The 16939-nt window shown below is 36.6% G+C and overlaps 1 protein-coding gene across 1 annotated transcript; it reads right to left on the minus strand.

Moving 5' to 3' along the window:
• Nucleotides 1-2057: 2057 nt before the first annotated feature.
• RBM45 (RNA binding motif protein 45) lies at nucleotides 2058-16754 on the minus strand. Its single transcript, XM_061135540.1, has 9 exons — nucleotides 16326-16754; nucleotides 12428-12550; nucleotides 10460-10586; nucleotides 8122-8244; nucleotides 7152-7331; nucleotides 6141-6270; nucleotides 5882-5966; nucleotides 4505-4668; nucleotides 2058-2258 (listed from the first exon to the last, which is right to left on the minus strand). Exons 1-9 carry the CDS (start codon nucleotides 16623-16625, stop codon nucleotides 2066-2068), a joined length of 1425 nt encoding a protein of 474 aa, XP_060991523.1. The 5' UTR covers nucleotides 16626-16754; the 3' UTR covers nucleotides 2058-2065.
• Nucleotides 16755-16939: the final 185 nt, after the last annotated feature.

Below are 16939 nucleotides of genomic sequence, written 5' to 3' on the forward strand. Positions count from 1 at the left end.
AAGTTTCAATGAAGTCACCAATACATGAGTTTTAGCTCACACTTTCAAAGTATTTTAAAATTTTATTTTATAAGGAATTTTGCTGACTCATTTTCTCTCAATAATCCTGTGGAGAAACTCAGCCTCAGAAAGGTGAAGATAACTGCCAATTCACCGTTAAGTGTCAGAGCTGGAATCCCAATTCCAGATCTTCTGATTTTAAGTCTAATATCCTCTATACTGTATAAAAGGCTCACTCATTATATATATATATTATTATATATATAAATATATAATTTATATATTTTCCCCATATTAAGAAGTTGGTATTGTCCTCTTTTAAGGACAAAGATTCTTTGAATAAGAATTACTACCTATATTTTGAAAGAGTCAAAGACATGAATAAGCAACTTTGCATGCTATTTTAGAAGACAGCTTGTCTAAAGAGAATTCAGTTCTTAACATTTTATTTGTAAACACAAAAAACTGCTTTAAGAAAGACTTGTTAATTCTTTTTCACTGGCAAATTTAATATTTCTACATTGTATGGAGTAATGGGAGTGGATTTTATAACATTTGAAAATATTTCTAAATTGAGATATTCATAATGGCCCAATGGGCACTTCCTATCGACAAGTGCCTTCTGGGAGAAGGAAGTAATCATGTGACTTCAGCCAAGGAAAAGTCATCTGCAGCAAGGACCCAGACAATTCATTCTGATACTTGCGAGTTCTCGTAACTGGTCAGAAAAGAAAACCTCATGAAAAGAAAACTGCTTTTGAGCCAGTTAACTTCAAACTGAATTGGATGTGCTTACCAGCTGCTGTTATTTGACCAGCAGTGGACTTGGGAAGCGGGTGTGTATGTGGAAACAGGGAAGCACTCAGCTTCCCCAGAAACTCAGAATTCATTTCCAGAATAAAAGTGAAAGAGTTGAACAATGCTAACTTTTAATAATGTTTCCCCAAACTGTGGAGATGTGAACTGTCCTATATATAGAAATTTAGGTTTGATTTCTTAATAGTAACAAAAAAGGCATTCATAAGGCTGTATGTAGTATTATGTATAATTGACAAAGAGTTTTTGGTAAACTGTCAAGGTTATTTTTGAAATTACACATATGTACATGAATGTGTAGTTTTAATGCACTTATTTCTGAATGCATAGTTTTAATGCACTTATTCACAAATATGAGTCCAGAAAAATACCATTTAAGTCCAAAAAGATGCCTTATAATTGACTCTTGAACAATGTGGATGTTAGGTGTGGTGACCCTCTACACAGCTGAAAATCTGCATATCGCTTATCGTGAACCCTTTTATAAATGTGGATCTTTCATACCCACAGTTCTACGTCCACAGATTCAACCAACCTTGGACCCAACCAACCTCAGATCCAGTGTTGTATTACTTACTACTGAAAACATCCACATGTCCACAGTGGATACATGCAGTTCAAACTTGTGTTGTTCAAGGGTCAACTGTATTAGATATTGCTTTTCAGGCATTTCACTAATGCCTGTCAAGACATACTTTATAAAGACTGTCATGAGCATGCTAAGTCGCTTCAGTAGTGTCCGACTCTTTATGACCCCATGGACTGTAGCCCATCAGGCTCCTCTGTCCATGGGACTCTTCAGGCAAGAATACTAGAGTGGTTTGCCATGTCCTCCTCCAAAAGACTGTCATAAATTACCTCAATTCATAACTTAAGATGTTAGCTAAAAAAATCTTTAGAAGTCTTCTAATTTTAGAGTTTATGTAACCATACAGTGAAGTCCAATTCTTAATATCTAAAACATTCACACACATACACAAATACTATTTAATTTTCTAAACTGAAATCTGATTTTATTTTACAGAAGGACAAAAACATTCTCCCAATAAACATAAAAGACTTTTTTTTAAGTTTAAAAAGTCCAAGTTTAAAAAATATATTGTAAAAATTATCAGCAAACTTTTAAGTCACAGTGCTTTTAACCAACAACTTCTAAATCCCTAAAAAGAAATTCTACATATATTCCTTACATTATACTATTTAGCCAATGTGTTTTAGAATTTATATTATAAAGACCTTACCTAAAGAATCAGTAAGTTCTTTGTCGTTTGTTAGATTCTTCTCTTGGGGAGTCTGCCAACATAACTTTGAGTCTGACTCCATTCAGGATCTTTCCATGTAAAGTTGTAATGGCATCGTTAGCACTTAGTCTATCGGCATACTTGGCATACCCCACATTTTTTCCTGACACAAGGTAAACTTCAATCAGGTTACCAAAACGACTGAAAGTTAAAAAAAAAAAAAAGAAAGAAAAAGAGATCAACTGAAACTGTTAAGCATAGGTGCTCAGGTCTAAAAGTCAGGATCCATTCTGGACTCCGTTTTCACTCCTTTCCGCACATCCAATCTAGTACGTGTCACTTTTTCTTGTTAAACATTTCCTCTATCAGTTAATTTCTCTTCCCTCTCACTCAGGTCTTTTTCCTCATTCTGAGCATCATTATCTTTTTCTTAGTTTATTCTAATACCTTCTTCAACAAAGGTGTGTATAGTCAAAGCTATGGTTTTTGCAGTAGTCATGTATGGATGTGAGAGTGGGACCATAAAGAAAGCTGAGCACCAAAGAATTGATGCTTTCAAACTGTGGTGCTGAAAAGACTCTTGAGAGTCCTTTGTACTGCAAGGAGTTCAAATCAGTCAATCCTAAAGGAAATCAGTCCTGAATATTCATTGGAAGGACTGTAACTGAAGTGGAAATTCCAATACTTTGGCCACCTGAGCTGACTCATTGGAAAGACCTTGATGCTGGGAAAGACAGAAGGCAGAAGAAAAAGGGGACAACAGAGGATGAGATGGTTGGATGGCATCACCGACTCAATGGACATGAGTATGAGTAAGCTCCAGGAGATGGTGAAGGACTGGGAAGCCTGGTGTGCGGCAGTCCATGGGGTTGCAAAGATTCAGATTGGGCAACTGAATAAAAACAACAACAGATACCTTCTTCACTAGTTTCCCTGCACCCTGGGCTTATCCCTCTCCAACCCATTCTCTACCCTGTCTTCTGAGTGATTTTTCTAAAACACAGAAAGGATCATTTCCTCCCACAGTGTCCCTCTGGCCGCTCTTTCTGCCTCCAGGGTAAGGATGAACTCCCTAACAGCTTGTGGGCCTTTCTTGACTTGGGTCCCTGAGCTCTTCCTGCTCCATCTTTCCTCATCTCCTAAATCCTATATTCCCACAACCTCTTTTCACATTCTCTCTGGCAGGAGTAACCACCCACATGCCCAAGTTTCTTCCTTGGCTAAATTATTTTTATCGTCCAAAGAAACCTTTCTTCTTCTAAGAAGCATTCTCTGACCTTCTAAAGCGGTTGCCCCTCCCATATATTTCATAGCCTGAACATTCCTTTTCACAACACTAACCTCTCTAGGTTGTAATTTCCTATTCACTTATCTGTCTCCTACATGTGATCAGTTCTAAGAGGATAAGAACTATTATGTCTTGTTTACATAATATTGATATAATGTTTGTTTACACAATGTCTCTGGCACTTAGCAGGTACAGAGAGAGGTTCAAAAATGAAACAGTATAAATTAGTCAGATAAAAATCAAAACACTTGAACCACACTGCCGATATTTTGTGAAACTCTTTAACAAGTTTTCTATCTTTTAATTCACTAACATTGTTGTAAGGCAAACAGGAAAAGATCAAAAAGAAAATGTTAAGGTTAAAGAAGTTATACTGGAAACAAGCCTCTTCCCTTTTTTAATACTTACTATATATAATAGTAAGCATTACAATCAAGTAATTTTTTACTCAATGTAATTATATTATCCTTAAGGATCCAATAGCGTGCTGACAAAATAGAAGATGCTTAATAAACACTGTTTAGTTGAATTATAACTGCAAAGGAAAAGGAAAAGAATTCTATAGGCCAGATCTATACACATGTATTTTCTATTAAGAAACAAATGATTTGTTCATTCTATGTATGTAATTTACAAAATAATACTATATGTTTTATGTCTTCAAAACAAAATAGAAGGAAATTCTGTGTGGGGATTTAAGACATATAAATAACAAAGAAAAGGAGATAACTAACTATGTATATTTAAAGGTGATATAAAACCACAGACTTTTTACAGCCACAGAACAAATCATCTCCACCTGAGAGGTACTGGACACAGGAAGCTTCCAGATTGCAAGAATGCTTAAATGTCTAGTTTAAATAAATTATATTATTTTTAAATATTTATTAAAATTAGAACAAATTTTGTTTTGGCTGCTCTACACAGCATATGAGATCTTAGTTCCACACCAGGGATCGAACTTGCATGCCTTGCATTGGAAGCATAGTGTCTTAATCACTGGACCACCAGGTTAAGTGACTCTGCACTTCCAATGAAGGTGTGGGTTTGGTCCCTAGTTGGGGAACTAAGATCCTACATGATGCGTGGCCAAAAAAATAAAAAAAGCTTTAAATAATAAGGTAAAATAAAATATAACTCTATGGAACTGAAATCTTACCAGAATATATCCTCTAGTACATCTAAAGGCAAAGGATGTGGATTAAACACGATAAAAAGTCTTTCCTTCACAGGAGTGTCAGGAGGAGCTTTTTTTTTGCATGATGGTAGTGCAACATCCGTCTGGATTTGAGGCAGCTGTGATCCAGAACTTCCTCCAAATTGCTGTTGGAGAATTAGGTTCAAAGTGAGAAAAAGAAAAAATTGCACTTTAGGGATTTTATAATAAGTCAAGAGCTAAAAATAGATGTGTTATCATGTCACCTATTTGGTCTTGAGAAACCTGTATGCAGGTCAGGAAGCAACAGTTAGAACTGGACATGGAACAACAGACTGGTTCCAAATAGGAAAAGGAGTATGTCAGGGCTGTATATTGTCACCCTGCTTATTTAACTTATATGCAGAGTACATCATGAGAAATGCTGGGCTGGAAGAAGCACAAGCTGGACTCAAGATTGCCAGGAGAAATATCAATAACCTCAGATATGCAGATGACACCACCCTTATGGCAGAAAGTGAAGGGGAACTAAAAAGCCTCTTGATGAAAGTGAAAGATGAGAGTGAAAAAGTTGGCTTAAAGCTCAACATTCAGAAAACTAAGATCATGGCATCTGGTCCCATCACTTCATGGGAAATAGATGGGGAGACAGTGGAAACAGTGTCAGACTTTATTTTTTGGGACTCCAAAATCACTGCAGATGGTGACTGCAGCCATGAAATTAAAAGACACTTACTCCTTGGAAGGAAAGTTATGACCAAACTAGACAGCATATTAAAAAGCAGAGACATTACTTTGCCAACAAAGGTCCGCCTGGTCAAGGCTATGGTTTTTCCAGTGGTCATGTATGGATGTGAGAGTTGGACTGTGAAGAAAGCTGAGCACTGAAAAATTGATGCTTTTGAACTGTGGTGTTGGAGAAGACTCTTGAGAGTCCCTTGGACTGCAAGGAGATCCAACCAGTCCATCCTGAAGGAGATCAGACTTGGGTGTTCATTGGAAGGACTGATGCTGAAGGTGAAACTCCAGTACTTTGGCCACCTCATGCGAAGAGCTGAGTCATTGGAAAAGACCCTGATGCTGGGAGGGATTGGGGGCAGGAGAAGGGGACGACAGAGGATGAGATGGCTGGATGGCATCACTGACTCGATGGGCATGGGTTTGGGTAGACTCCGGGAGTTGGTGATGGACAGGGAGGCCTGGCGTGCTGCAATTCATGGGGTCGCAAAGAGTCGGACACGACTAAGTGAATGAACTGAACTGAACTGATGTGGTCTTTTACTATATCTCTGAACATTTTCTTACACAGGTAATAAACAGAGGCCACATTTATTTTATACCCTAATGGGGTACTGTAATGTTAAATTCTTACCTACTTACCAGCAATTGCTGCTGACTTGGGTTATTCCACACCATTGATGCAAGCTGTGCAGCTACCATCTGCGTTGCCATTTTCCTAAGGAGACTGGAGATAAGAACAGGTAATTTACAGAAAACTAGAAATACTCGTCTCTCAACAATAACTTGCTTTGCATGACTTCCTCACCTGAGAGGTCAATTGTTTTCCATTTTTATTCTCCCAGTCATGGCAAGCACACCCAAAGTTTGGCTTTAGACTAGCTCCTGGAATGGTACTTACTCTGTTGCATTACTCCCATCATCAATGAAGGAAACACCTATCCGATTCCCAGGAGGGTACTGAAATCCATGTAACTTGTATTTTGCATAAATAGCTGATGCTACATTAAAATACTGAACCACTCCATGACCTAGAAAAAAGCAGAGAATATATGGGAATTAAAAAGAAAGGAGACTGAATACCTAGAGTCTGTGTTGTCACAAAGATAAAACAACACAGAAAGACACTAATATCACAACATTAATAATATATAATCAAATGTATCAGAAAACAAAATTCTTTTATATTGATACATGTGTTCAACAGTCGTGTTCCTATAAAGCAAAATATGAACCAGATTTTCGTAAAAACATGAATATGATATTTTTTAAAAAACAATATCATTAGCTTAAGTTCTAGCCAAAGAATTTAAAGATGCTGGCTTTTCTTGTATGACAGAGATACACCTTAAAAACCAATGAAGTTTTCTTAATATTTCAATTCTATGAAATAAACTTCAAAATTCTAAAATTTTCTGTATCATACTGAGTAGGAAATGAATTGAGAAGTGATATACGAAAAGAATAGACAGTCATCTTGGCTAGCTGAAATGACATAGAGAGAAAAAGTGATAAATGTATGAAAACCAAAAAGCAGGGAATAGAGGGTTTTCGATCAGACTCACATATTTCACATTCTTTTGAAGAGCTTTTTTGGGGGGGGGGTGAGGATAAATTGGGAGATTGGGATTGACATGTAACACTACTATATATAAAACAGATAGCTATTAAGGACCTATTGTCTAGCACAGGGAACTCCACTCAGCACTCTATAGTGACCTATATGGGAAAATAATCTAAAAAAGGGTGGATATAGGTACATGTTTAACTGATTCACTTTACTGTACATCTGAAACTAACACGACATTGTAAATCAACTGTCCTCCAATAAAAAATTTTTAAAACTGCCACTGTAGAAAAGCCATTTTAACAGACCACAGTACATTTACAAACAATAAAGACATTATTTTACCATAGCTAGAATAAGGATCTCGTTGGACTTCACAGTATTCCAAGCCTGGTACTATATCAAAAATGCTGAAAAGCTGCTCTTCAGTAAAAGGAACTCTTGATACAACTGACAGGCGTTTGGAGATAGCTTCCTGGCCTCTGTTGTCATTCTTGTCAAAACTTGAAAATTCAGATTGTTGTTCTCCAACAATACAGAAAAAAAAGCAGATCTTTACATTTCTATTCAAAGATTCATTTAACATTTTAAGTACCAGAAAATAAAATGAACTGTCATGAAGTCCTCTGCATTGATCTAAGGCACTGTTTTCTGTAGGATGGTGGTCATCATATCAGCACTATCAGCAGAGACACGATGAGAAAACAGACAACTCCCCCCATTTCCTCGCCTCTGTTCAAAAATGTAAGCAGAAATGTGTAGTCTAACTTCACAGGAATATGCTTACTATGCAAAACTGCAAAATATGGCAAGTGTTTCACCTAAAAGGACGTTTATGCTAAATAACAGTTACAGGTCTCACTATCATCATACATTTCCCCCCTTTTTTTAACTTTTACTTTTATCATTCCGCTCTTTTCTCTAACCCTAATTTTAAAGCATCAGTAATTTAGGCATAAAATTTTAGGATTCATACTGAGGGGATAGCTATGTAAGTTTTCCAGACTCCTTGATCAGCAACTCAATCAGACACGCAGCAACTCATCGTCACATAACAACAGTGACATAGTGTAACACTTAGATAATGCAAAACTAGCCATAAAAAAACCCTAACTCGAAATAAGTTAAAATAAATGTTAAAGAATAAGGACATTAGGGATCATGACCAACTTAAAAAAAAAACCCTATAAATTCTCTTATGTACTGTGTGAGATTTAGACTGCTGATATAAGAATATTAAAAAAAAATAAAAAAACCTCCGAATCAGACTGAATATTTACTACTTATACCATTAAAGTAAAGATAGCCTACTTACCAAATGAAAACATATTTACCCTAGGTTCATGTCCCAAAGTCTCCTGCCTCATATTACTATAATAATCTTGTTCTGAGGATTCAGATGATTTATTTTTAGGTTCAGCCAATATTGCCCTATAACCTGAAAAAGACAATCTATAAGTTTCAAACTTCATAGCAAATTTAACACACTTACAAAAATATATTCAACTGCTACTGCTTGATTTAGTTTTATAATTGTATAAAACAAAATCTATACAAACAACCATCTCCACCAGACTTACCTATTTTTTTGTTTTTTTGAAAGACAGCAAAGAGTAAATGAGAAACAGCAAGAATCCCAAATTATGGGTCAATAGAGACATGAAAGACCAGCGATTCTATCCTATCCTTTCCAATCAATCAATCAACCAATCAATCAATCCCTACTACAGATGACATCAATCATCATCATTCATTCACTGATCAATCAATCCCTATTACAGATGACATCATCATTCATTCCCTCAGGCTTCTCAACATCAAAATCTAACAGTGCTTCTTCACACCCAACTGCCATCAAGATTCTTCCTTTGAAATGTACTTAGAGGATGCTACCTTTTACTCCAATTTCCCTGCCTGTTTTAAAATCATATTCTCTTCAGTTAATTACAACAATCTTTCGACTGATCTATTTGCCTCTGGGTTAAGAGTTTTAACCAGGTGTCCAAAAATGAGCTTTATGTGTATGCACATGTGGGTGTATTTCAAAGGGAGAAGGTTCACAGCTTTCACCATATTATTCAGTGGCTCCAAAAAGGATAAAACCAGACTCTTTGAATTCTTTCTCTGGAAATTCACTCTTGATACTGTGTTTAGATCACCGATCCTGAAATAGTTTTTGCTATTTTTCTTCTCTTGAAGCAATCTTCAAGGTAAGTTCTAATGTGGACTAAGCTTGAACTTTTCATAACCACCTGAATATGGTTCAATTGTACCTAGATTACTTTCTCAACAGGAATAACAAGGTTTACTCAGATTGTTGCCTTCACAATATAAGGCAAAGATATTTATTTCTAGATATTTTATGTCTTTACTAACGTTGCTCTCATCGTCTGTCCTGGTTACTCTACACCAGATGCAAATTCTACTCCAGATGTATTTTCATGCTGTACTGGTGCACTTGTTTTTCACCACTGATAGGCAATATCACACACTTTTAAACATTTTTTCATTTGGCATATTTTTATTGAGACTACTCTAAATGACAAAATCTTTGCTAGAGATCTCAGTAAGTCTTAACTGAGGGCTCACTACTATACTGAAAACTACTAAGAGTAGGACTAGGTACTTGGGGTGACAGACACTGATAAAGAAGACATATACCTTGCTTTCAAAGAGCTTAAAAAAACCCTCTAACTCTTCCACTATTTTTTGCCTATTAGATCTTGGCTATCCAAGATAATTTATAGCTATAAATTTTAATTTATGGCTATTAAATTTATAGCTATAAATTCCTTAAATGTCAGGGTTGCTATATAAATTCCAGTTGTATCCCTCTAGTTATATTGATGAATATACCATAGGTACTCAATTAATGCTGGCTGGTTGATAAATTTAGAAGGATCTAAGAGAAAATTTTGGTGTGTAACTTAGGATTATCTAAGCGCTCTACTGATTAACAATAATTATTTCCGGTATGTATTTATTTTATAATATCCTGAAACCCACTAACTGAAATAAATATTCTACATCTCATTTCTAAAGCTCAATATAATCAGAAGTATGACAACAAAGAATATCTTCCTTGGTCTCTAAAATTCTAATTCTTCAGAATGTACACCAATAACAGTAATGTCACTCTAGCTTCAAATTAACCCAATGTGCATTTACTTTCCAAAGTTATCAAATCTTAAAAATCCTATCTTTATTAATTATATATTTATTAGTATACTTACTTCTATTTAGGGTTTAAGTCATACACAAACAAATATTACAGACTACTTGAATTTCTTTAAAATACAAAGAATAAATATTAAAAACAAAAACAAACCCAACCTGAAAGGGTTAGTCAATGTTTTTAATTTCTAAAATTCTAAAATAATTTAATAAACCCTAAAGCCCTGTAGGAATACTAATGAAACTAGGACAACAGCATTTTCACTTAATGAGTTAATGCAGTTGCTTATATTTTTCAAGACAGTGCCTCAATGAATGCTTAATAATAACCCCCAAATTATTTTCACCCTAAGACTGTATATATTTAAATTACCATTGCTGAGATTAAATTAGCAGGTATGGCTATTAGCACAAACAACTATTCAGATAATTAGATTAGCACTTTTTCAAATAACAATGATAAATGAACACATCCTTACTTCGATCACAGTTTTCTATTGCTTGGGCAGCTTGTGATGGTTTTAAGTATCGAACATAGCCCAAGCCTTTACTTTCTCCAGTTACTTTATTCTTAATAATGCTGCAATACTCGATATCTCCAAACACCTATGAGAGTTAAAAGAAATGATCTTAGAGGAGTCAAGATTAATAAACTGAACAAATATCAGAACTAAGTTAAAATCTGTTTACTGATCTTCTTGCTTGCTAAAAAAAGAAAACAGAAACTATTTTTAATAATGGAATAAGTATGTCACAAACTAATAAGGTGCTAGAAAAATAATCTTAATGATGATAAAAACCAAATAATAACATAACCAAAATAATGATGCTTCTTATTTTCTGAACATTTGCTTTACATATATCACTTTATTGTTACAACAGTCCTTCAAGGATATATATGTTACATTGCTTATTTCACAGACAAGGACACTGGGCTTTAGAGAAATCAAATAACTTGCCGAAGCCATGGAGGTAGAGTAAGAATTTGTTCACGGTCTGGATAGCTTCAGAGCCTTACTCAGTGATGGTTAAGCAGAGACTCTGGAACTGAATCTTCTGTATTCAAATCTTGGCTCAGCCACTTAAAAACTGGGCAGCTGAGTTGCCCTCTCTGAGTCTATCTCCTTACCTGGTAAATGGGGCTAATAGCTGTACCTACCCAGAGGGTTGTTTTAAGGGTTAAAAGAACAAATACACCTAAAGTGCCTATACAGGGTCTGGGACATAGTCAACACTCAGTAAATATTACATATAATTATTTATCTGCCTTTTAACATAAACATAAATAAATAATTATGTATTCTTTTAAAGCAGTGCTTCTCAAAGTACATCTTTAAAATATCCTGGTTCACTCAAAAAGTTAATACTCTATGTAAGAAATCTGTGGTTAAGTGTTTACTTTTAATGTTGGAAGAAATATAGGATATAAATTCTATTTATTATTTATTTTACAGACACCAATTAGTAACTTTACTATATATACATAAAAATGCCATATGTGTTCACTCAGAAAAGGATAAAAGTTTGTCAGTATAGAATGTATGAACTGTTTTCTTACTATTGGGAGAAAATATGGAGTATATATATTTAGTATTTGTCATTTTTTAAGTATTTTATTCAATCCTCATTTAGGTAGGACAGAGGAAGTTTTAAAATTACTTTTTATTACTTGTTTTCCTTCTTGCTTATTGCCCACAGTGATTCAGTAGTTGGGAAGGCACTGAAAAATAAAAATTACAACTCAAAAGACAATTTTAAAATTACTTTTGAAATAGATTTTGTGACAGTGTATCACTGCATATAAAATTCAAAGGCTAAAAAGAGATTTTAAGTCGTCTCCAAATTACACTGACTACAATCCAGCTAAAGTAGCTAAACTGAGAGCTATAGGTAGTTTTTTTTTTTTCTTTCAGTATAACTCCTTCAAAGGCCTAATTTTAAAACATAAACAATAAAGGATAAGCCTGTATGTGAATAAGTACATCAACACGTCACAAGCTTACAGTAAATGTGAGATAGTACAGTTCATACACTGAGGTACCTCTGTGAGAGGCAATAGAGACCAGTGTTAAGAGGGTGCTTTGAAATCTTCAAGACCAAGAGCAGATTCTGGATTCAGACAGCCTGGGCATGAAAAATGGCCCCACTGCATAATTAGGCATGTGACCTTATTTAAAACTCTGAGCTTTACACTTCAATTTCCTGAATCTGTATTTTTGCTAAATGTGAGAGAAACACCATCCTTAATATTTTCCAGGTTTCATATATATTTTCAAAAAAATTATTTTAGTTTTAACATTTAAAAGCTAGATTGAAATAAGTGACTTAAAAAGTTTTTTAATTCTCCATCACCAATCTAATGATCTCACTCAAACAACGTAAGATTTAGTAATTGTACAACCAATTTAAGATTGTAAATTATCACGAACGTCAGCTATTAGAATCACCTTAAATTTTTCCCGTAGATCTTCTTCTGTGTAGGACTTTGGTATCATAACAAATATTCTTGTAAGTTCTTCATCTTCAACATCTCGGTGACTTCCAGATGATCTGGACTGAGCAATGAAAACCTAAGAAACAAACAAACCCCAAAGAAAAATGCAGAGATATCAGTCAACTGTTTTTCTATTTCTTAAGAATACTTACTTCATTACTAGTGTAAGATTCCTGTTAGGTTACATACAATGTGATAGGCTCTCATCAAACAACATTTTAAAGCAAATTTTATTGCAGTGACTTTTTATGAGATGACACTAATCATCACATTATGATTTTTTTCAAAAATTTTTTTCCTTTTGTATTTAATCTGTCCGCAATGTGGAGACCTGGGTTCAATCCCTGGGTTGGGAAGATCTAGAGAAGGGAATGGCAACCCTCTCCAGTAATTTTGCCTGGAGAATTCCATGGACAGAGGAGCCTGGTAAGCTTCAGTTCACAGGATCGCAGAGTCGGACATGACTACACAACTGAGCGACTCACACACATATACCAAGAGCAAGAGGCAGTGCAGAGAGAGAATGTGTCCTCTGTGATTTTCCGGTAGTGGTCAACAAATGTCAGTTACCTAGTTGATTAAGTGTTACTAAAATGTCACACATACTTGTTTCCTTTTCTATCAGAGACTGAGTGTCAAAATATGATTATGAATTTATCTTTTCTCCTTTTAGTTCTATTAATAATGCTTCATGTATTCTGAAGTTCTACTATTGGCTGCATAAACATTTGGAATTATTTTGTACTTTTTGACTGATATTTTTATTTTTAGGAAATTATTGTTAATACTCTTCCTGTTGAAAACCATTTTTGTCTGATACCATACCAGCTTTCTCTATCCTTTTATCAACTTTTTCTATTCTTTCAGTCAATACTTTCAACCACTTTGTATCTTTATACTTAAACTGCATCTCTTGTAAACAGCACTTAGTTTGGCCTTCAAAAAAAAATCCTGACAATCCCCGACTTTTAATAGGAGCCAGTTTATGTTTAATATTGATATAGTTGGATTTAAGTCTAGATGGCCATATTTTTGCTTGCTTTCTAATATTAATCCATAAAAGAGATAACCCAACTATGTTCTGGATCATCTCAATGACCACCTGAATGACTTATGTGAGCAAGAAAATGCACACAATGAACTGAGGCTCTATTTCTCTATTAGCAATTAAGATCTACTGAAATATCATCTGTGACATTAGGTTATTACTTGGAGTGTAATTTGCTTTGTGGTATTGCTTTTATTTTTAAAATTGCTTTGGTTTTACACTATTCTAGAAGCATGTGTTAACTACAGCTATGGATTTGTTTATAGAGCTACGAGCATAATGGCTACACTTATTTTTCATAACTTGAAGAAATGTAATAGAATTAATGTAAATCACCATAATACAGGGCCCTTGAATTTCTTCTGTCTTCTTCTGTCTTTCAAGAGGGGCTATATACCACTCAGTGGGGAAAACCTGAACCTCTGAAATTCCAGAGTAGGAGGCAGTAACTAAAAAACCAAAGAATTTATAAATATTTTAGAAATCCTGAAAAAGAGGGTCATTATATTTGCTTGGAAAGCAGCTGTCACAGAGGTGTAGAACCTTGCTTACAAGATATAGCTGGAGACATCCCTAGAGAACATCTACTTCCATGTTATTCCTTCAATAAACATACCAAATGCCATCAATAAACATACCAAATGCCAAACACTGTATAAGGTATTAAGTATAGAGTACTAAATAATATAGAAATAGCCCACTAGAAAGTTAGTCCAGTGGATATATTAAGTAATGGATGGTCTGTAGGGAAATACAAATAGGGAACCTTTAATTATATGAGAAGACACTAGGAGAAAAAATGTCTGAAGTACTCTTTGTGACTGGAGTTGCCATCAGATCACAAGTTTCTAAATTTTAGAAGACTGGAGCATTTCAAATTTCTGATAGAGGAGACAATATCTAAGTAGATATGTGTAATAATTAACCACCTACTTGATGATTTCGCCTAATATTTTATTCTTCCAGTTTCTAGGTTTTACCCTCTTCCTCAAGATAATATAGTTGATCACTTATTGGACTCATTTGTACAATCCTTTTTGGCTGTAGGCCTGTTATTAAAATTTTCTTATTTATCTTGTAGGATTTTTGAAACTTTGCAAAAGCAAAGTACATGAAGAAAACTGAAGCTGAATTAATTTAACTGAAAATACTGAAAAACAGAAAAAAAAAAAAAAACCCCACAACAATGCAGTGGAACACGGTGGGCACTGTGAAGAGTGAACTTAAGACTGTCCAGCCAAGCACTGTAGTCCAAAAACCCTCTGACTGAAACTGAGTGGGCAATATGACAAACAAAATTTAAACTTTATCTTTGGGAACCATTTAATTTCTCTGTGGCTAAAAGGGAAGGATACATTTTAGTGCTGAGACTTTTACTTCTCTTGTAGGAATTTAATCAAGGAAAGAGGGGGTCTATATGTTTCAAACTTGGGGCAGTTTGGAAAGCTTCCCAGGAGACTGCTGTGGTTATATTCAAAGTACAGAAATTCTCTCTGCTAAGATCATAATTGAAAGAAGATGAAAATTATCAACCAAATGCAGGAGTCAACAAACTTCAACTTCCTGCTTTTCTATAGTCCATAATCTAAGAACTGCTTTTATATTTTTTTGAGGGTTGTTAAAAAACAAAAAGAATGTATGACAGAGACTGTATGTGAGTCACAAAGCCTAAAATATTTATTGACTCTTTGTAGAAAGTTTGTCCCCTCGATTTTATATGCTGTCGCCTTACACTTAACTTCATTAATGATCTGTTTTGACTTATTTCAGACGGTTTTAGAAGGTGGGAGGAGATGGAATGCCTATTGTCTAATGTGTTTGGCATTTCCCGGCTCCTCTGTTTTCTGCTAAAGGAACTATAGGGAAGAGGCTGTTGCTATGGACAAACATGGTACAAGAGGGCTTATCTTATACCAGGCACTGTGCTAAAAGAATAGATTAAATCAGATAACCCTCAAAATCACCCTTCCTGCCATGTGTCAGTATACTAATTTTACAGATAAATTAGATGTGGAAACTAACTATAAATACCACCAAAGTGAACTAGGAGTATGCCAAGAAGCATTTAATAGTAAGACAATTTACACTATCATCACAATGATTTGGCTCGTTTTCCGCTTTTTTTTTCTTAATTTGGCTCTTTTTAAGGCAGTTTACTTTGATCCGCTTTCAAAGAGAAGTGACAGTAACAAATAATATGACATTAATACCTTCACAAAGGGGTTTATTTATAATTCGTAAAAATTACAAATTTTTACGTAAGTGTGATAGTCAATAGTAGTAGTTTTAATTACCCGCACTTAAATATTATATACATGTATACTTTTGTTTGGTACTGGGAAAATGCCTAACTTCAGAGGGCCACAATTAAATCTACTTTTATCAAGTTGTTAAGCACCTTACCGACGTGAGGAAAAGTAGAGTTAACTACTTTTATACGTGGTAAACCAAGACGTCTGAGAGAGGAGAGTAACAAAAGTTCTCATAGCAGGTCACGGTCGGAGTTGGGAGCTGAATTAGTGACGGCGGGAGTGGGGGAAGGCCCAGCCACCGCAGCTCTCCGCCCGAGTAGCCGCAGAAACCTGGCCCGACCCGGAAGAGGGTGTTCTCTCCGCCTCCCTTATCTCCCGCACCCTCTCGCAGATTTTCGCGCAGGGAGGTCCTGGGAAACCCTCTTTGCAACGCGGTCCTTCCCTCGCCTCGCCCCGGACCGCTCCCGCGAGCGAATGCACTGCCCTTCCCGCACCCCGAAACCGCTCCCCTGCGCCCCCCAGCCGGGACATCGCGTCCCGGGCACCCGCACCTTGATGGGCTTGGTGTCGCTGGGGGTGAGGCACTGGCCATGCATCTCCTCCATGGCCCTACAGGCCTGCGAGCTGCGGGCAAACTTGACGAAGGCGATGCCCTTGGACTCCTTGGTGTGCCTGTCCCGCACCACCCAGATGTCCTGGATTTCCCCAAACGGCGAGAAGCGCTCCCTCAGCACCGACTCGGAAGTGTACTTGCTGATCACCAGGAAGATGCGGCTGTTGGGCGGCTCGTCCAGGTTGTCCACGCCCGGGCGGAAGCCTCCGCCGCTTGCACAGCTGCCCGCTTCGTCCATGGTGCTCCACCCCGGAGCGGAATCCAGGCTCGCACCCCTTTACTTCTCTAGCTCCAGTCGCGCCAGCCACGACCGTCGCACCACACCCAGCCGTTGCCGGTCCGGGGTCCGTTTCCGGAGGACTGAAAAGTTTGGATCCCGGCGCAGGCCGGACGCGCAGTGAGACGGCTTCCGGGGTGGGGGGTGCTGGGCAGCCTGCAGCGCGCCCTAGCGGCCCGGGGGAGCCCGACGCAGTCCAGGCCCCCAGTCCCGTGGAGCCAAGGCCCACACTTCAGGTGTGCGACCCTGGTTCCCTGTTGCTAGAAGAGCCCTGT

The sequence above is a fragment of the Dama dama genome, chromosome 33, assembly GCF_033118175.1.
Source record: "Dama dama isolate Ldn47 chromosome 33, ASM3311817v1, whole genome shotgun sequence".
In the NCBI taxonomy this organism is placed as follows: Eukaryota; Metazoa; Chordata; class Mammalia; order Artiodactyla; family Cervidae; genus Dama; species Dama dama.